This window comes from Podarcis cretensis (genome assembly GCF_951804945.1).
Source record: "Podarcis cretensis genome assembly, chromosome: 2".
In the NCBI taxonomy this organism is placed as follows: Eukaryota; Metazoa; Chordata; class Lepidosauria; order Squamata; family Lacertidae; genus Podarcis; species Podarcis cretensis.
Genome location: NC_137171.1, coordinates 3910348 through 3923913, shown reverse-complemented (window position 1 = coordinate 3923913; position 13566 = coordinate 3910348). Strand labels below are relative to the sequence as shown.

General features: G+C 47.1%; 1 protein-coding gene across 5 annotated transcripts in view; it reads right to left on the bottom strand.

Annotated features, from left to right (window-relative positions):
* LRP1 (LDL receptor related protein 1) overlaps positions 1 to 13566 on the bottom strand; it is a 317944-nt gene that overhangs the window by 30473 nt on the left and 273905 nt on the right. For all 5 annotated transcript variants that reach the window (XM_079967068.1, XM_079967067.1, XM_079967069.1 and 2 more), the window contains 8 exons: positions 12968 to 13087; positions 11909 to 12096; positions 9609 to 9814; positions 5255 to 5443; positions 4303 to 4451; positions 3713 to 3806; positions 1659 to 1775; positions 268 to 387 (listed from right to left, as the gene is read on the bottom strand). In XM_079967068.1, coding sequence (XP_079823194.1) covers positions 268 to 387; positions 1659 to 1775; positions 3713 to 3806; positions 4303 to 4451; positions 5255 to 5443; positions 9609 to 9814; positions 11909 to 12096; positions 12968 to 13087 — 1183 coding nt within the window. The remainder of the gene's footprint in view (positions 1 to 267; positions 388 to 1658; positions 1776 to 3712; positions 3807 to 4302; positions 4452 to 5254; positions 5444 to 9608; positions 9815 to 11908; positions 12097 to 12967; positions 13088 to 13566) is intronic.

Below are 13566 nucleotides of genomic sequence, written 5' to 3'. Positions count from 1 at the left end.
GAAGTTCAACAATATGTGGAGAGCCACAATTCCAGGTCTTGAGGACTACAGGCTCCCAATCCCCACTGCAGTGGCTCATCAGCTGCAATCAGTATGCACCCAGCTCTATTTCTCCACTCCATGTGAGCCAGAATCCAGAAGTGCAGCGCAAATTCCTAATTTCTTAAGCTTCCCAGGTTCTTCACCCCTGAACTAGAGAGAGCGCAGAGGGCAAAGTGATGCCCCTCATCCTGCTCCAAGCAGGATCCTGTTCCAGTCATGACTTACGGCAGTCCTTCTCGTCCTCTCCATCCCCGCAGTTGTCCTGCCCATTGCAGCGGAAGATGCCAGGGATACAGCGATTGGTGTTGGTACATTTGAACTGGCTGGGCAGGCAGACATGCACCTCTGTCAGGAAGAAAGCAGAAAGCAAAAGCACTTTTTAAACGAGTGAGGACCAGACTTTTTAGCCTTAAGACACCAGTTTTTGTCAGGAAGTCTCATGAGATTTACCAGAGTTGCAGGAGGTTTTGGAAGAAATACCTCTCCCATGATTCCTTTGGCCTTGTGCCTCAACACTGTTTTGTAGAGCATCAGAGCAACAAAGAAAAAAGGAGAGAAGGGAAAACCTCCCTTTGATCATTTCCCTCTCCATGAGTGGCACTGCTTCTCCTGCCATCTTTACTTCTTGAAGGGACAGAGAAGGTGGATTTTTAGGGGTGGGGAGGGGCCTTGGCTAGAAGCACTTTTGGCTTTTGAAGGACTGAGATGGCTGGTAGGGATTGGGGGTCATTATTTCAAAGCCCTCTGGTTTGCTTAGAGAAATAGATACATAGATATCTGATCATTTCAAAGTCCAAGAAGAGCTTGGGAAGGTTTGCCCATCTCTAGAGTTTTATGGTTCTGAATCCTTAGCTTTTCTTAATAGGCACCATGTATTTTAATTGCTTTGTCTCAAATTCTGGAGGTTGCCCTTGAGTCTCTTCTATGGAAAGGAAGGAGACAACTAAATAAGACAGACAAGGAGGAGCAAGAGGGTGGTGAAATGGTGGGTGGAGACTCTCCCAGGACACGGCTGCTCTTGATAGGAAGCAGGGCTCTGCATTCCTGGCATTCTCGCACAGCAAGGACTTTTGTGAGAAGGCTTGCCTTGCCTTTAAAAGCTTGGCAGGTGGGTGTGCCATTGGGACAACTCTGTTGCTTCCATGCAATTTTGACCTCCTTGCACTGACCTTCTCACCCAGTGGTGGACCTTGGAAGGGGGGGCCTGTGGGACACCAAAATCCAACTCTCTCCCCGCCTCTCCCCTTGCAGTCTACTTCATAGTTATGAAGCCCCCTGCGCTGCCCCCAAGACTCCTCACCCAGGGCGACTGAACTGGTTGCGCTCCCAGTATCAGGACAAGGCAGAGGCAGATTTAGTGGAGCACAACCAGTTCAGTCGCACTGGGCGAGGAGCCTTGGCACAGGGGGACTCCTGATTCTAGTCCAGCTGGTCTCACCCGTCCTGTCACCCAGCCTAAGTGTTGCAGCTGAAGTGACCCAGCACCTCTTGCTGAGCCTTTACTTCTACTCTGGCTCAATGAAGATCCTTGTTGTCACCTAACAGCCTCCATTGCCATGGTGTAAACACAAGCCAGGACAATAACTTTACCATTTGCTTTGGTCTGGGCAACTCACCACAGTTGTGCTCATCTGAGCTGTCTTGGCAGTCGTTGTCCCCATCACAGATGAAGGCTGGGTTGGTGCAGATTCCTGTTGAGCACTGGAACTGTCCTGGGCGACACTTGAATTCAGCTGTTAGGAGAAGGGAACATGGGATTACAATGATACCTTGGGAGAAGGACCAGAGACTCAGTGGCAGAGCACAGGCTTAACATGCAAAAGGTGCCAGCTCTGATCCCTGGTGTCTACAGGCAAAAGGATGAGGTAGGAGGTGGTTGGAAAGACCTCTGGCTAAGATGCAGGAGAGTTGCTGCCAGTCTGAGTAGGCTATATGGTGCCAGATGGGGAAATGGTCTGATCTGGTACTAGCTTCCTATGTCCTTTCTATGACACAGGACCCCCTTCTCCAAACTGAAGGGCCTGATGCCTCCCTGACCCATACACTACACTTTCATCTATGCCAGCCAGCCAACCCTCTCATGCAACTTCCTTTGGTGCCAAGGACTCTGCTCCTTTATCTGCAAATACTTTATATAGCTGGTAACAAGTGGAGAGAAGAATTGCCACAGCTGGAGTGGAAAGATGTTTTAAAGAGTCCTAGAGGAAGGCAGCAAACTCATCATCCACGCTGGTCCACTCCCAAATTAATACAGGTCTCCAAGGAACCTAATCTGGCAGGGCTCCACTGCTGTTTGGCAAAATGGCTAAATCTAGCCCAGGGAATTCTCTCTCTCCCACCTAGGAGGGATTAAGCTTCATACTAGCCACGGGGAGCTGATACTTTTTGCACAGAGCAGCCTGGTTGAACTGGAATATATAGGTGGCATGTTCAACACAGAATAAGTTCAGAATCACTATGGCCTACGGCACATCTCTCATATGCCAGGACTGTCTGGTCAGTGCTGTGCAGCACCTAAGCAGGAGAACAATATACTTAGGAAGACAAATATAATCAGATCATGTATGCAATTGAAGCAGGGATGGGCTCCAACTCCCATCAACCCAAGCTAGCATAGCCAATGGCAAAGGATGACAGGTGCTGTGCCCCCCCCCATTATGTCACAGAACTGTAGGGACCCAAAGGGTCATTTAGTTCAGCCCCATGCAATGCAGGAATCTTAACACGCAGAACCCCATCCAATCTGAAACCATACATTTTGGACCCCGCGTAAGCTTTGCAAATGTGCTAGCAGTTTTATTGCTGCACCACTAGGGCTACAGGTTTCCCATCCCTGGTTTAAAACCCTGGGTGGAGATTTTAGGGAGCTTTTGAAGTCATGAGACATCCAATGGAATTTCAGGCAAACTGTCCCTAAAGGAAGTTTCCACGTATCAAGACAAACCTGGAAGGAAGGAAGCTGCTGTGGATGTCTCAACCCCACCTCAAAGTGATATGACAGGCTACTGGAAGAAGAGTGGGGGCCATGGAAGACTCAGCATGGAAGGGGCCTGAACACTGCCCAGTGGACCCAAGCATGCCTGCTGCCTTTTCTACACTCCCTCAAGGGATTAGATAAGCAGACCCAGAAAACACCAGCCAGGCACTGGAGCCCCCTCAGGGTTACCAAAGAAGCCCCCAGGGTCAAAATGCAAGACACAGGGTTGTATCCAACTGAGTTCTCCTCTAAGCAAGTCCAATGAAATCAATGGACCTAAGTTAGCCATGTTCCTTAATTTCAATGCATCTACTCTAAATATTTTTACTATTCGTATTTATTTCCTCTAGATTCCTCCTCAAGGTGGGATACATGGTTGCCCTTCCCCAATCTCAATCCCCAATTAACCCTGCAAGATAGGCTGGTCTGAGAGGCAGTGAGTGGCCCAAGTGAGTTTCATGGCCAAGTGGGGATTTGAACCCTGGTCCCACAGGTCCTGGTCCAAGACTTGAACCCCTACACCACACTGGCCAACACTGGCTTCAAACCACAAATTTACCCCTTGCAATGCCATTTTCCCTGCATGTCCCAATGTTCTGCCAGGACGATATTCAATCAGTCCTTGTGATTTTTATTTTTTAAAAACCAACATTTTCTCCAACCCATGGGGCTTTCTCCAAACTGTTCACTCACGGCAGTTATCCGGCTCATCAGAACGGTCCCCACAATCATCCTCTGTGTCGCATTTCCACCAGAAAGGGATGCACTTGTCGTTCTTGCAGACAAACTGTTGGTTAAGAAGAAAAAGTCGTGAAGCTGAGGCAAGACATCAGCAGTGGGGAGAAGAGCATCCCCTGTAGCCTCTCCCTGTTCCATCAGAGCAAACCCCAGCCCATCACATCTTCCATGCCACAGCTGTGAAACTGATCCAGGTGAGCGACAGCAGTAGAGCCGCCCTCATTTTCCAACCACCCCTCAAATATACTTTGGCTTACACAGGTCTCTCCAAAAGGTAAACATGTAACCTCAATATCTGGAGAACCGAGTGAGGCTGGTTTAAAAAAGAGCATCTCGCCTTACTCTGGATCAGATGGATTTAATGGCAAGCACCAGCCACAAGACCCAATTTGATGCTGCCCAACACAGGGAGCGGAGCCTTCACCTTCAGAGGGCTTTGATCTGGCCGGCAGACGTTGCTGCAGGATGGTGATAGTCCCTTGACAAAGCAACCAAATGGTGATGGGAGAGGGCACATCCCAATGTTTGTGTGCTGCTCCAATTACCTGGCTGGCTGTGCAGTTGGAGATGCAGGTCTTGCCATCGGCACCCAGGTAGAAGTTGGTAGGGCAGGCACACCTGAAGCCACCTCCTGGAGACAGCAGGCACAGGTTGCTGCAACCACTGTTGTTGACTTTGCAGGGATGGTCCGGAACTGGACGGGTAAAAGAAAAGAGGCGCAGTTTACAGCAATAGAAGTTACTCATGCTCTGCTGTCAAGTGTAGAAATGGATGGAGGACCACTTTCTTGTGCACGTATCCTAAGTAAGTACCACCAGCAACTCTCCACTTGAGGAGGGAGAAGGCACCCACTGCAGACCCAATCAGCTACTGCAGGGGGTCAAGACTCAATAACATTGCCATCTCTCATCCTCACCCTGCCACACCCTGCCCTCCAGCTGAGGAGCTAGTCAGATATAAGCACCATGCCTAGGCCCTCTCTCTCTCCTAGACTCAACAAGCTGAGTGTTGGGTTTGCCAGGGGCAGGCTCATTAAGGAGTGGAGTTCTCTTTCAACAAGGCATCATGTAGGATTGGTGGAGGGTTGCAAAGATCCATAACAGCATTTTGCTAGCAAATGTAACAGAGAGAGCTACCCCAGTAGCCCACTTTCTCCATGGTGTCAGGGCTTAAGCCTACAGTAAGACTTTGAACCTGTGCCCAAGCTGAAGGGGAGTACAGAGTAACTTTCCAGATCTCCAAAGAAGCCACCTAAGCAGCCTGCCCTTTTAAAAAACTTATCTGGTCAGACTTGCTCTCAGGCCTTAGCAATACGAAAAGCTCTGCCTGTGGCTTTTATTACCCCTAATTTGCCTCACTTACACCATTTGGTCCTTGTAGATGATGAGCCTGGCACTCTGCTCTGAATGCATCTGTGCTGTGCCACATTGTGTGGTAACTGAACTCTGCTCCCTGCAAACAGTGACTTTCACATCCTGGATGGAGCATGGCACTCACCATCTGGCTGCCTGTAGGAGTGGAAGATGTGGATATCCATTGGCCTGTGCAGGGTGCTGATCAATACAGATTTGTTGGCGCCTGTGGTCTTGTGGGCCCGGTTGATGGATTTGGTCTCCCAGTCCGTCCAATAAATGTAATCCTCAAAAAGTGTCAGGGCAAAGATGTGGGGGATATCCTGGCTTAGGACTAGCAAAGAAGAAGAAGAAGAAGAAGAAGAAGAAGAAGAAGAAGAAGAAGAAGAAGAAGAAGAAGGGGGGAGACTCTTTATTATTATTATTATTTTATAGATTTTTTTTAAAAGCAACAATCCAACAACATTTCAGGTTTTACACTCAATCAGTCAACCTAGGACTTCCCCTCCCTCCGTGGTTTCCCTAAAGTTTTGATTCGTGCTGTTCTCAGTCAAATCCTTGACTGAGAAGAAAGAGGCTCTCACTGGGTGGCAAGGATGCAGAACTCAAGTGGAAATCTGGAGTCCAGAGGACTACTAGCCGAGGGTGTGCCTGGCTCTAGACCAGGAATGGGGAAACTGTGCCTTTCCAGATGTTGTCCGACTCCAACTCCCATCAGCTCCAGTGAGCCCAGCAACATTTGGGGCGACACATGCTCCCCATGCCTGTTCTAGGTCAAGGCCATGGCACAGTGTCAAACATGGCAAACGTGCAGTGTTTTTGTGGATAGTACTGGACTGAACTGACTCCTCCATTCATGGACAGTAAAAGTTTAGGGAGCTGGATTTCAGCCATTTCTGCTGGGATCTCAAGGGTAGGGGCACAAACTCATGGCCACTTGTTGTTCCAAAGGTCATGGGAAATGAAGGCTGGTAGCCAGGAAATATGAAAGGTAGAGAGGAACGCTGCCTCACCTTTAACATCTGCCTCCCCCTCCCATCCTCCTGAAATATGAAAGAGGGGAGGTAGTTTTGCCTCCCTCTTTCACCAAGGCTTCCCAAATAAATTGGAGATGAACTTTCAAGATTTCATCCCAGCCACAGCTGGGAGCAACACCCACGTCCTCCTCCAAGGATGCACATCTGTTGCAGGGATCTCTCATTCAGCCATGCTCTATTTTGTATCTGGTGAGATGTGGTGGTAGAATGAAGTTCTTCCTTCAGATAGCACATTCATTGATAATTGTGTTTAAGAGCATGGAACCCTTGGTTCCAGTGGCGTAGCATGGAGGGCCACAGGGGCAATTGCTCTGGGAGCAAAATGGCTAGGGGTGCTGCCTCAATACAGCTGTGCGCTTCTGTCACTGGGCTTTGTGGAAAACAGCTCCTCTATGTGAACTAGGAAGTGACCTCTCCAGACGACAGCTCTTCTTATCTCTGCGGCTGCAATCTCCTGGGTGACGTGCATGCATCCGCTTCCCTCCCTCCAACCCCACTTCTGCATGGACTCGGGTGCTAGCAACTCATGCTACACCACTGCTTGGTTCCACTTATTAATGTGTCAAAATTGCAAGCCAAAATGATGGAGGGGAGTTGGGGATGTACATGTAAAAATGTAATTCTGGTGGGTCGATAAGCAGTAAAGCACTTAACCACATTACTTAAAAAGAAAAAGAATCAGCACTCACATATGACTGCATAGAACAAAACAAGAATGTGCTGATTAGACCAGTAACATTTTTTGAAGGAGCAATTGTTCCAGAGATTTTAATCTTAAACCTCTTATAGGTGAATTGGTGTAACAGATAATGCAGCAGAGCTTCCACCTCTCTCACACAACATATTCAGTGTGTGAAAATTAAATGGATTTTTTTCAATAATCACACCATCCAGGACTGCCTTGGACATGGTTAATGTGCTCCTCAGTGAGGATTTAGAAAGATCTGATAAATACACATTCTTGGTGGTGGAATACTTAAAAATAAAAATAGACAAAAGGGTGTCTTTATCCTCAGCAAGTCAAATGATATTGGAGCAGCTCCATGACCATATAATACCACGGAGCTGCTCTAAGATCATTTAACTTGGTCAGGTCAGTCTGGATAAAAACAGCTTTCTGTCTATTTTTAAACCACATCTTTCCTATGTCTGGCCTAATACCCAATAAGCAATACAAGAGAGTACCCAAACCTTATAATTAAACACTCATATAGCTTTTACACTGACTTCTGAGGGGAGTGGGGGTGAGGGAAGAGAAAGAGGAAACAATGACGGGTGCTGAGAGAATCGTCTATTGTTCAAAAGGACTCATCCATTAAAGATAATGTTCTAAAACATTCCACACCCTCCAAATGAGGACGGTATAGAGAATGACAGCAAGCACACAGGAAACCAAAAACAGACAATAAGAAGTAACTGACAGGTAACCGGAGGGATTAAAAGGGAACAGAACAATATATAGGTAATTTATATGCTGTTGCCAGAGGGCTAAAAGTTAGGAGTGGAACTACACCTCCCAAGGGGTTCCAAGCCTGTTTCATTTTGCTACTTCAGGGGCCGAGGGAAGGAAGCATTTGCAAGGCAGAATCGGTGAGCAGAAACAGGGTGCTTAACTTTGTTTATGCTTGCAATGCTCCTCCAATAACACCCCATCCCAACAACTTTAAATAACACTCCCCCACCCAAGCCAGTCTCCAAAACCAGAAAGTAAGATTAGCCAGGGAAGAAGAGCCAGCTCAGCTACCTACGTGACCCCTTGGCCATGGCAAGGTTAGAATTAGGGCCTTCTCAGATCATCCCTTTAGCAACTACACTGGAACTGTACAAGGGCTCAGGAGGAATGCCTTAGATGCATTCCCCAAATCTGGTCACTCAATTAACATTCTCCTCCCAGGGTCTTGTACCAAATCAGAGCACTGTCTTAGTATTGTCTATAGCAGAGCTGCCCAATATGGTGCCCCCCAGCTATCACTGGACTCCAACTCCCAGCAGCCCCGGGCAATATAGCCTTTGATTACGGATGATGGGAGCTGATGGATCAACAGCATCTGGAAGGGACCACCTTGGCTCCCTCGGGTCTATAGTATAGGCTCCATCCTGACTGCAGTTGCTCTAAATGGTTCCCATCAGGGCTCTTTCCTAGCCCTACCTGGAGATGCCAGGGATTGAATCTGGGATCTTTTGCATGCAAAGCTATGTGCTCGGCAACTGAGCTACTGCCTCTAGGTACCCAACCCATGGAAGTTATGGCCACTCGGCTCAACCAATGTGCATATGAACATAAGCTTCACAGGGGGGCCACTAGGGGGCGCATTGGAAGATGGCCGACAATACCATCTCTCCGACCCACACGGGGTAATTAAGAGGCTGTTATGGGAGTAGGCAGCCTCCCTTGTTGCCCCAAGGAAATGGGGAACACTGCCCTTGCCTGCTGTGCCCATAAATCACCCCCTAATTCGAAAGAAGGGGGTGAGGGCCCTAGGCAGAATGCCCCTGTGTGGACCTCGGCTCTCCTGGACGCTGTCTCTGATCGCGCACTAGTTGCAGCAATTTGGAATAATTAATTACAAAAGAAGCAAATGCACAATTTTCAAGTGAAGAAGGGGAGTGAAGTCTGCTAATTTAAGTGACCTCTGCGAAAGAAGACGACGGGCTGGAGAAACAGGAATATTTTACGATGAAGATACACCAAAGGCGGGGTATGTTGGGAACGGGGCTGAATGGGGGGAAAAAAACTTTTTTACTTTCCTTCTATGTGATTTACAAGAACCCCTCCTCATTAGAACCGTCGGTTGAACTGACCCAAGCAGGATGATTAAGGTCTGTGTGGAGATAAACTTTAACCAAAAGTATGCTTTATGGAGACCGATAAGCAATAAGAGCTTTTGGGAATGGCGCAGCAATTAATTCGAGTCGCCATCTTGCCAAAGGATTTATAGCCGGGAGGAAGAATGGACTTGTTTTCAGACTGCATTCCTAGTGAATCTCCTCAGAGGTTTTGAGAAAGGAGGCAGATTGGTGAAGATTAATGACGCTAAGACTGTTTTGATGTATGGAAGTGATGTTATATGGAAAACGTCTGGATATGGCTACTGGATAAAAAAAATAATATCCACGCAGGATTACAAACTGTTCTAACCAGCTTGCGGAGACTATCAGAGGTCACAAAGAGAAAGGAAAAATATATGAAAATAACAACAAGAGATGTGGAAAAATAATAAGAAAGGACTGGATAGTACTGTGAACATCATAAGGTTAGATTTGTGGACATTAAAACAGCAGTAAGAAGCAAGAAGTTGATTGGATCCCTTCGGAACTTGAAATATGGGTATCCCCAACAAAAATTTAAAATTCGGCTGTGTAATTTGGAATTTATGTAATTTGGTTTGATTTGAAGTGATTGGTCGGTTAATAAAAAATTATTCTCGAACATAAGCTTCACAGTTCCTTCAGCTCTCTTACCTATGTGCCGGTTAGAGCCATCCAGACTGGCAAATTCAATGTAGTCCTCCCGGGCATCAGCCCAGTAGATGCGGCTGTTAACGTAGTCCAGGGTGAGGCCATTGGGCCAGGTGATCTTTGAGTCCACAATGACGCTCCGGTTTGTGCCATCCATGCCTATCTTGCCAATCAGGGAATGGTCACCCCAGTCTGTCCAGTACAAGTACCTAGGAAAGAGCAAACGGGAGTGAGTAACAAAATAGCAAAAACATAGAGCAGCAGCTGTGGTCACTCCCCACATTCTTTCATTCATTTAGCCCACTAGTAACAAGAGCTCTCCGAGTTACTTACGAAGCATATTAAAAATCACTACTATGAAGGCAAAGACCCTGTTTCCATGTAACAATAAACCATAGCTAAAAATAAACTATAGTTTAATGCAAGCGAGCAGTATGTTCAGTGCTGAAATTGTGCTTTCTCGCTCTCCCTTTCTGGAATCAGGAGGAGAGAAACCAGAGGCCAGTTTAGAATTATATGCAAACTAGAGCTCATGGTTTGTTTCTCTACAAACAAACCATGTGATTGGTTCAGAAAGAGACAAACTACAAATGCTGGTTCACACATAATGCTAGGCCAGCCTCTGGTTTGTTTCCTCTCATTTTTCAAAAGGGAATAGCAGGTTGGGTGCAATTTCAGCAGTGTACAGAGCAGGCTAAAAAAATTCCTTCCAGTAGCACCTTAAAGACCAACTAAGTTAGTTCATGGTATGAGCTTTCGTGTGCATGCACACTTCTTCAGATACACTGAAACAGAAGTCACCAGACCCTTCTATATAGTGAGAAGGTGGGGAGGGGTATTACTCAGAAGGGTGGTGGGATTGGGTGATTGGCAGATAGCTGTGATGAGCCTGTTGACGACTCTTAACGACTGCAATAGGTCTTACAGGAAAAAGTAAGGGGTGAGAAGGTGAAAAATGGCTTTTGTCAGCAACTTCTCTTTCCAGTCTAGAATTGCAACTTATTACCAAACTTAAAACCATGGAGAGACCTGGTCTGAACAAAGACATTGGATTCTTATCTCATTATACATGGCAAAGCCACAAAGGTGCTACTGGAAGGAATTTTTTTTTTTATTTTGTTTTGACTATGGCAGACCAACAGGGACGCAGGTGGCACTGTGGGTTAAAGCCTCAGCGCCTAGGGCTTGCCGATCGAAAGGTCGGTGGTTCGAATCCCTGCGGCGGGGTGCGCTCCCGCTGCTCGGTCCCAGCGCCTGCCAACCTAGCAGTTCGAAAGCACCTCCGGGTGCAAGTAGATAAATAGGGACCGCTTACCAGCGGGAAGGTAAACGGCGTTTCCGTGTGCGGCTCTGGCTCTGGCTCTGGCCAGAGCAGCGATGTCACGCTGGCCACGTGACCCGGAAGTGTCTCCGGACAGCGCTGGCCCCTGGCCTCTTAAGTGAGATGGGCGCACAACCCCAGAGTCTGTCAAGACTGGCCCGTACGGGCAGGGGTACCTTTACCTTTACCTTTTTTATGGCAGACCAACACAGCTACCTATCTGTAACCAGAGCAGGCTAATCATTCTTGTTAATTGAAAATGACTGAGGATCTTGGTGGACTACTTAATGATTCTTCTGCTTACCATCTTAGCAACTGTAATGTTGCTCTGCTAGATGCTGAATTATTTTCAATTGTATTTTTATTCCTTCTTTTACTTCTCATATATTGTATTTCATGGTATTACAATTTTAATTCCATATAATTCAACTTGAAATACAATGAAGTACAAGGTAAGAAATAAAAGAAGCAATAAAAAGTCAATTTAAAAATTGATGTAAGTATTTAATGTGACAGATGTGCTGGCTCCAATCTTGAACTACAGGCATGTTGTGGACTGCTGAATGAAGCTTGTGGATGACTGGTGGTCCACAGACCATCGTCTGGGAACCTCTGCATTAAACCATAGTTTATCTTTAACTCCAAGCTTCCTGCCACTTCTGATTTCTTCAGTGGCTAAATATTTCTTTCTTAAAAGGATGGGATTTCAGAAGAATTGGAAAGCACAATATATTAATTTGTTCCTTGGGAGTTCATGGACAAAGAGTGTTCATGACAATAATAATAATAATTTATTATTTATACCCCGCCCATCTGGCTAAGTTTCCCCAGCCACTCTGGGCGGCTTCCAATCCAGTGTTAAAACAATACAGCATTAAATATTTAAAACTTCCCTAAACATGAGAGTAATAGATAAAGCTTAAGTGCTTCCTAAACTGCTTAAAACCTGGGCACTGCCCCAGACACCATCCAACAGACTTACCCATGCTGCACGTCCACCACCAGCGCTCGCGGTTCCCGTAGCCCTGTGTTCACCAGCACAGTCCGGTAGGCCCCGTTCAGCTTTGATACTTCAATGGTGTCCCTTCCCTTGTCACACCAGTACAGGTTTCCACCCACCCAGTCCACAGCCAGGCCGTCAGGGTTGCTCAGCCCCGTTCGGTGCAGAACCTGGAAGTGCACAAGACCAAATAACAGCGTGAAAGAAGGAACACACTAAAGGAAGCTCTGGTCAAAGGAATGCCTTCCCTCCTTGTGGACAGGCTGCTTTTAGACAAACTGGTTTGCTTTGGGTGGGTAGGGAAGGAGGGGAAAAGGTTAAGCACAAGAAAGCCCTGCATAGGTCTGTGATGTATGTGGTGCAGCAAAGACTGCTTGAGTGTATGGGAGCTGATCCTGAGCCTACAGGGAGGGAAACACAGAAACACGGGAACCTGTCTCTACTGAGCCAGACCACCGGGTCACCCAGCCGTGTATTTTCTACACTGATGGGCAGTGGCTCTCCAGGGTTTCAAAAAGGGAACAGCCCTAGCTCTACCTGGAGACATCATGGAAAACAGGTGCTCTGCCACAGAGGCCTCATTTCTAGGCACAGGTCTGGACTTTCTAAGTTTGTGTTCGAGCAGTTTTTGTCCCGGTGCTTGCCTTGGGAAAACCCACATTTTACCACTGAAATGCTGCAAATGGCAACTGGGTTTTCCATGGAAAGCATGGAGCAAAGTGCGGGTGAGCCCTGAGTTACGGTCCTTCCATAACACACAAAAATACACATCATAATAACAACCAGTCAACACACACACACACACACACACACACACACACAGTTTAAAAGGCCGTATATTTAATTAGCCAAAGGCCTGGGAGAAGAGGAATGTTTTTGCCTGGTTTCTAAAGATAAGCAACGAAGGTGCCAGGCAAGCCTCCCTGGGGAGAGCATTCCACAAGCAGGGAGCCACTGCAGAAAAGGCCTGTTTCCATGTTGCCACCCTCTGAAGGGTGGAGGGGCCTCAGGTGATGGTCACAAATGACACTGGTGTCACACCTGTACGTTGCTGCCATTGATGTGCATGCGACGAATCATGCTGCCTTGTGTTGTGACGTCCGTCCAGTAGATCATTTGCTCCCGGTAGTCAAAGTCCAAAGCCACAGCGTTATTCAGCCCCTAAGCCCCCCGAGAGAGGAGACAGGCTTTAGTTCTTATGTCACAGGAACAACAGCACTGGGGCTAAGAGGGCTGAGTCCTTAGTCTGACTCTCACCTCTATCATGAGCTCACTAGGTTGCTTTAGGCAAGCTGCTTTCTCTGTCAATTTGGCACATAAGAATCCTTGTTGTAAGGATTACAACTAGATAATGCATGCGAAGCTCTTTGGACTCAGGAAAAGTGCTATAACAATCATAATAAATTATGATGACACTGTGTAGGCACATTGGCTTTTCCCCACCACCCAAAATGACAAATGAAGACACAGTTCACTCTTATACCTCCCCCACTGGCTTCCTTTTAGGGTGCAGGAACATGAGAAGGCTCAGCATTATCCACATTGACTTGCAATGGCTTTCTAGGGCTTCCAATAGAAGTGTCTCCCAGCCCTCCCTGAAGAAGTTGGAGATTGAATCTGAGACCTTCTGCATGTAAAGG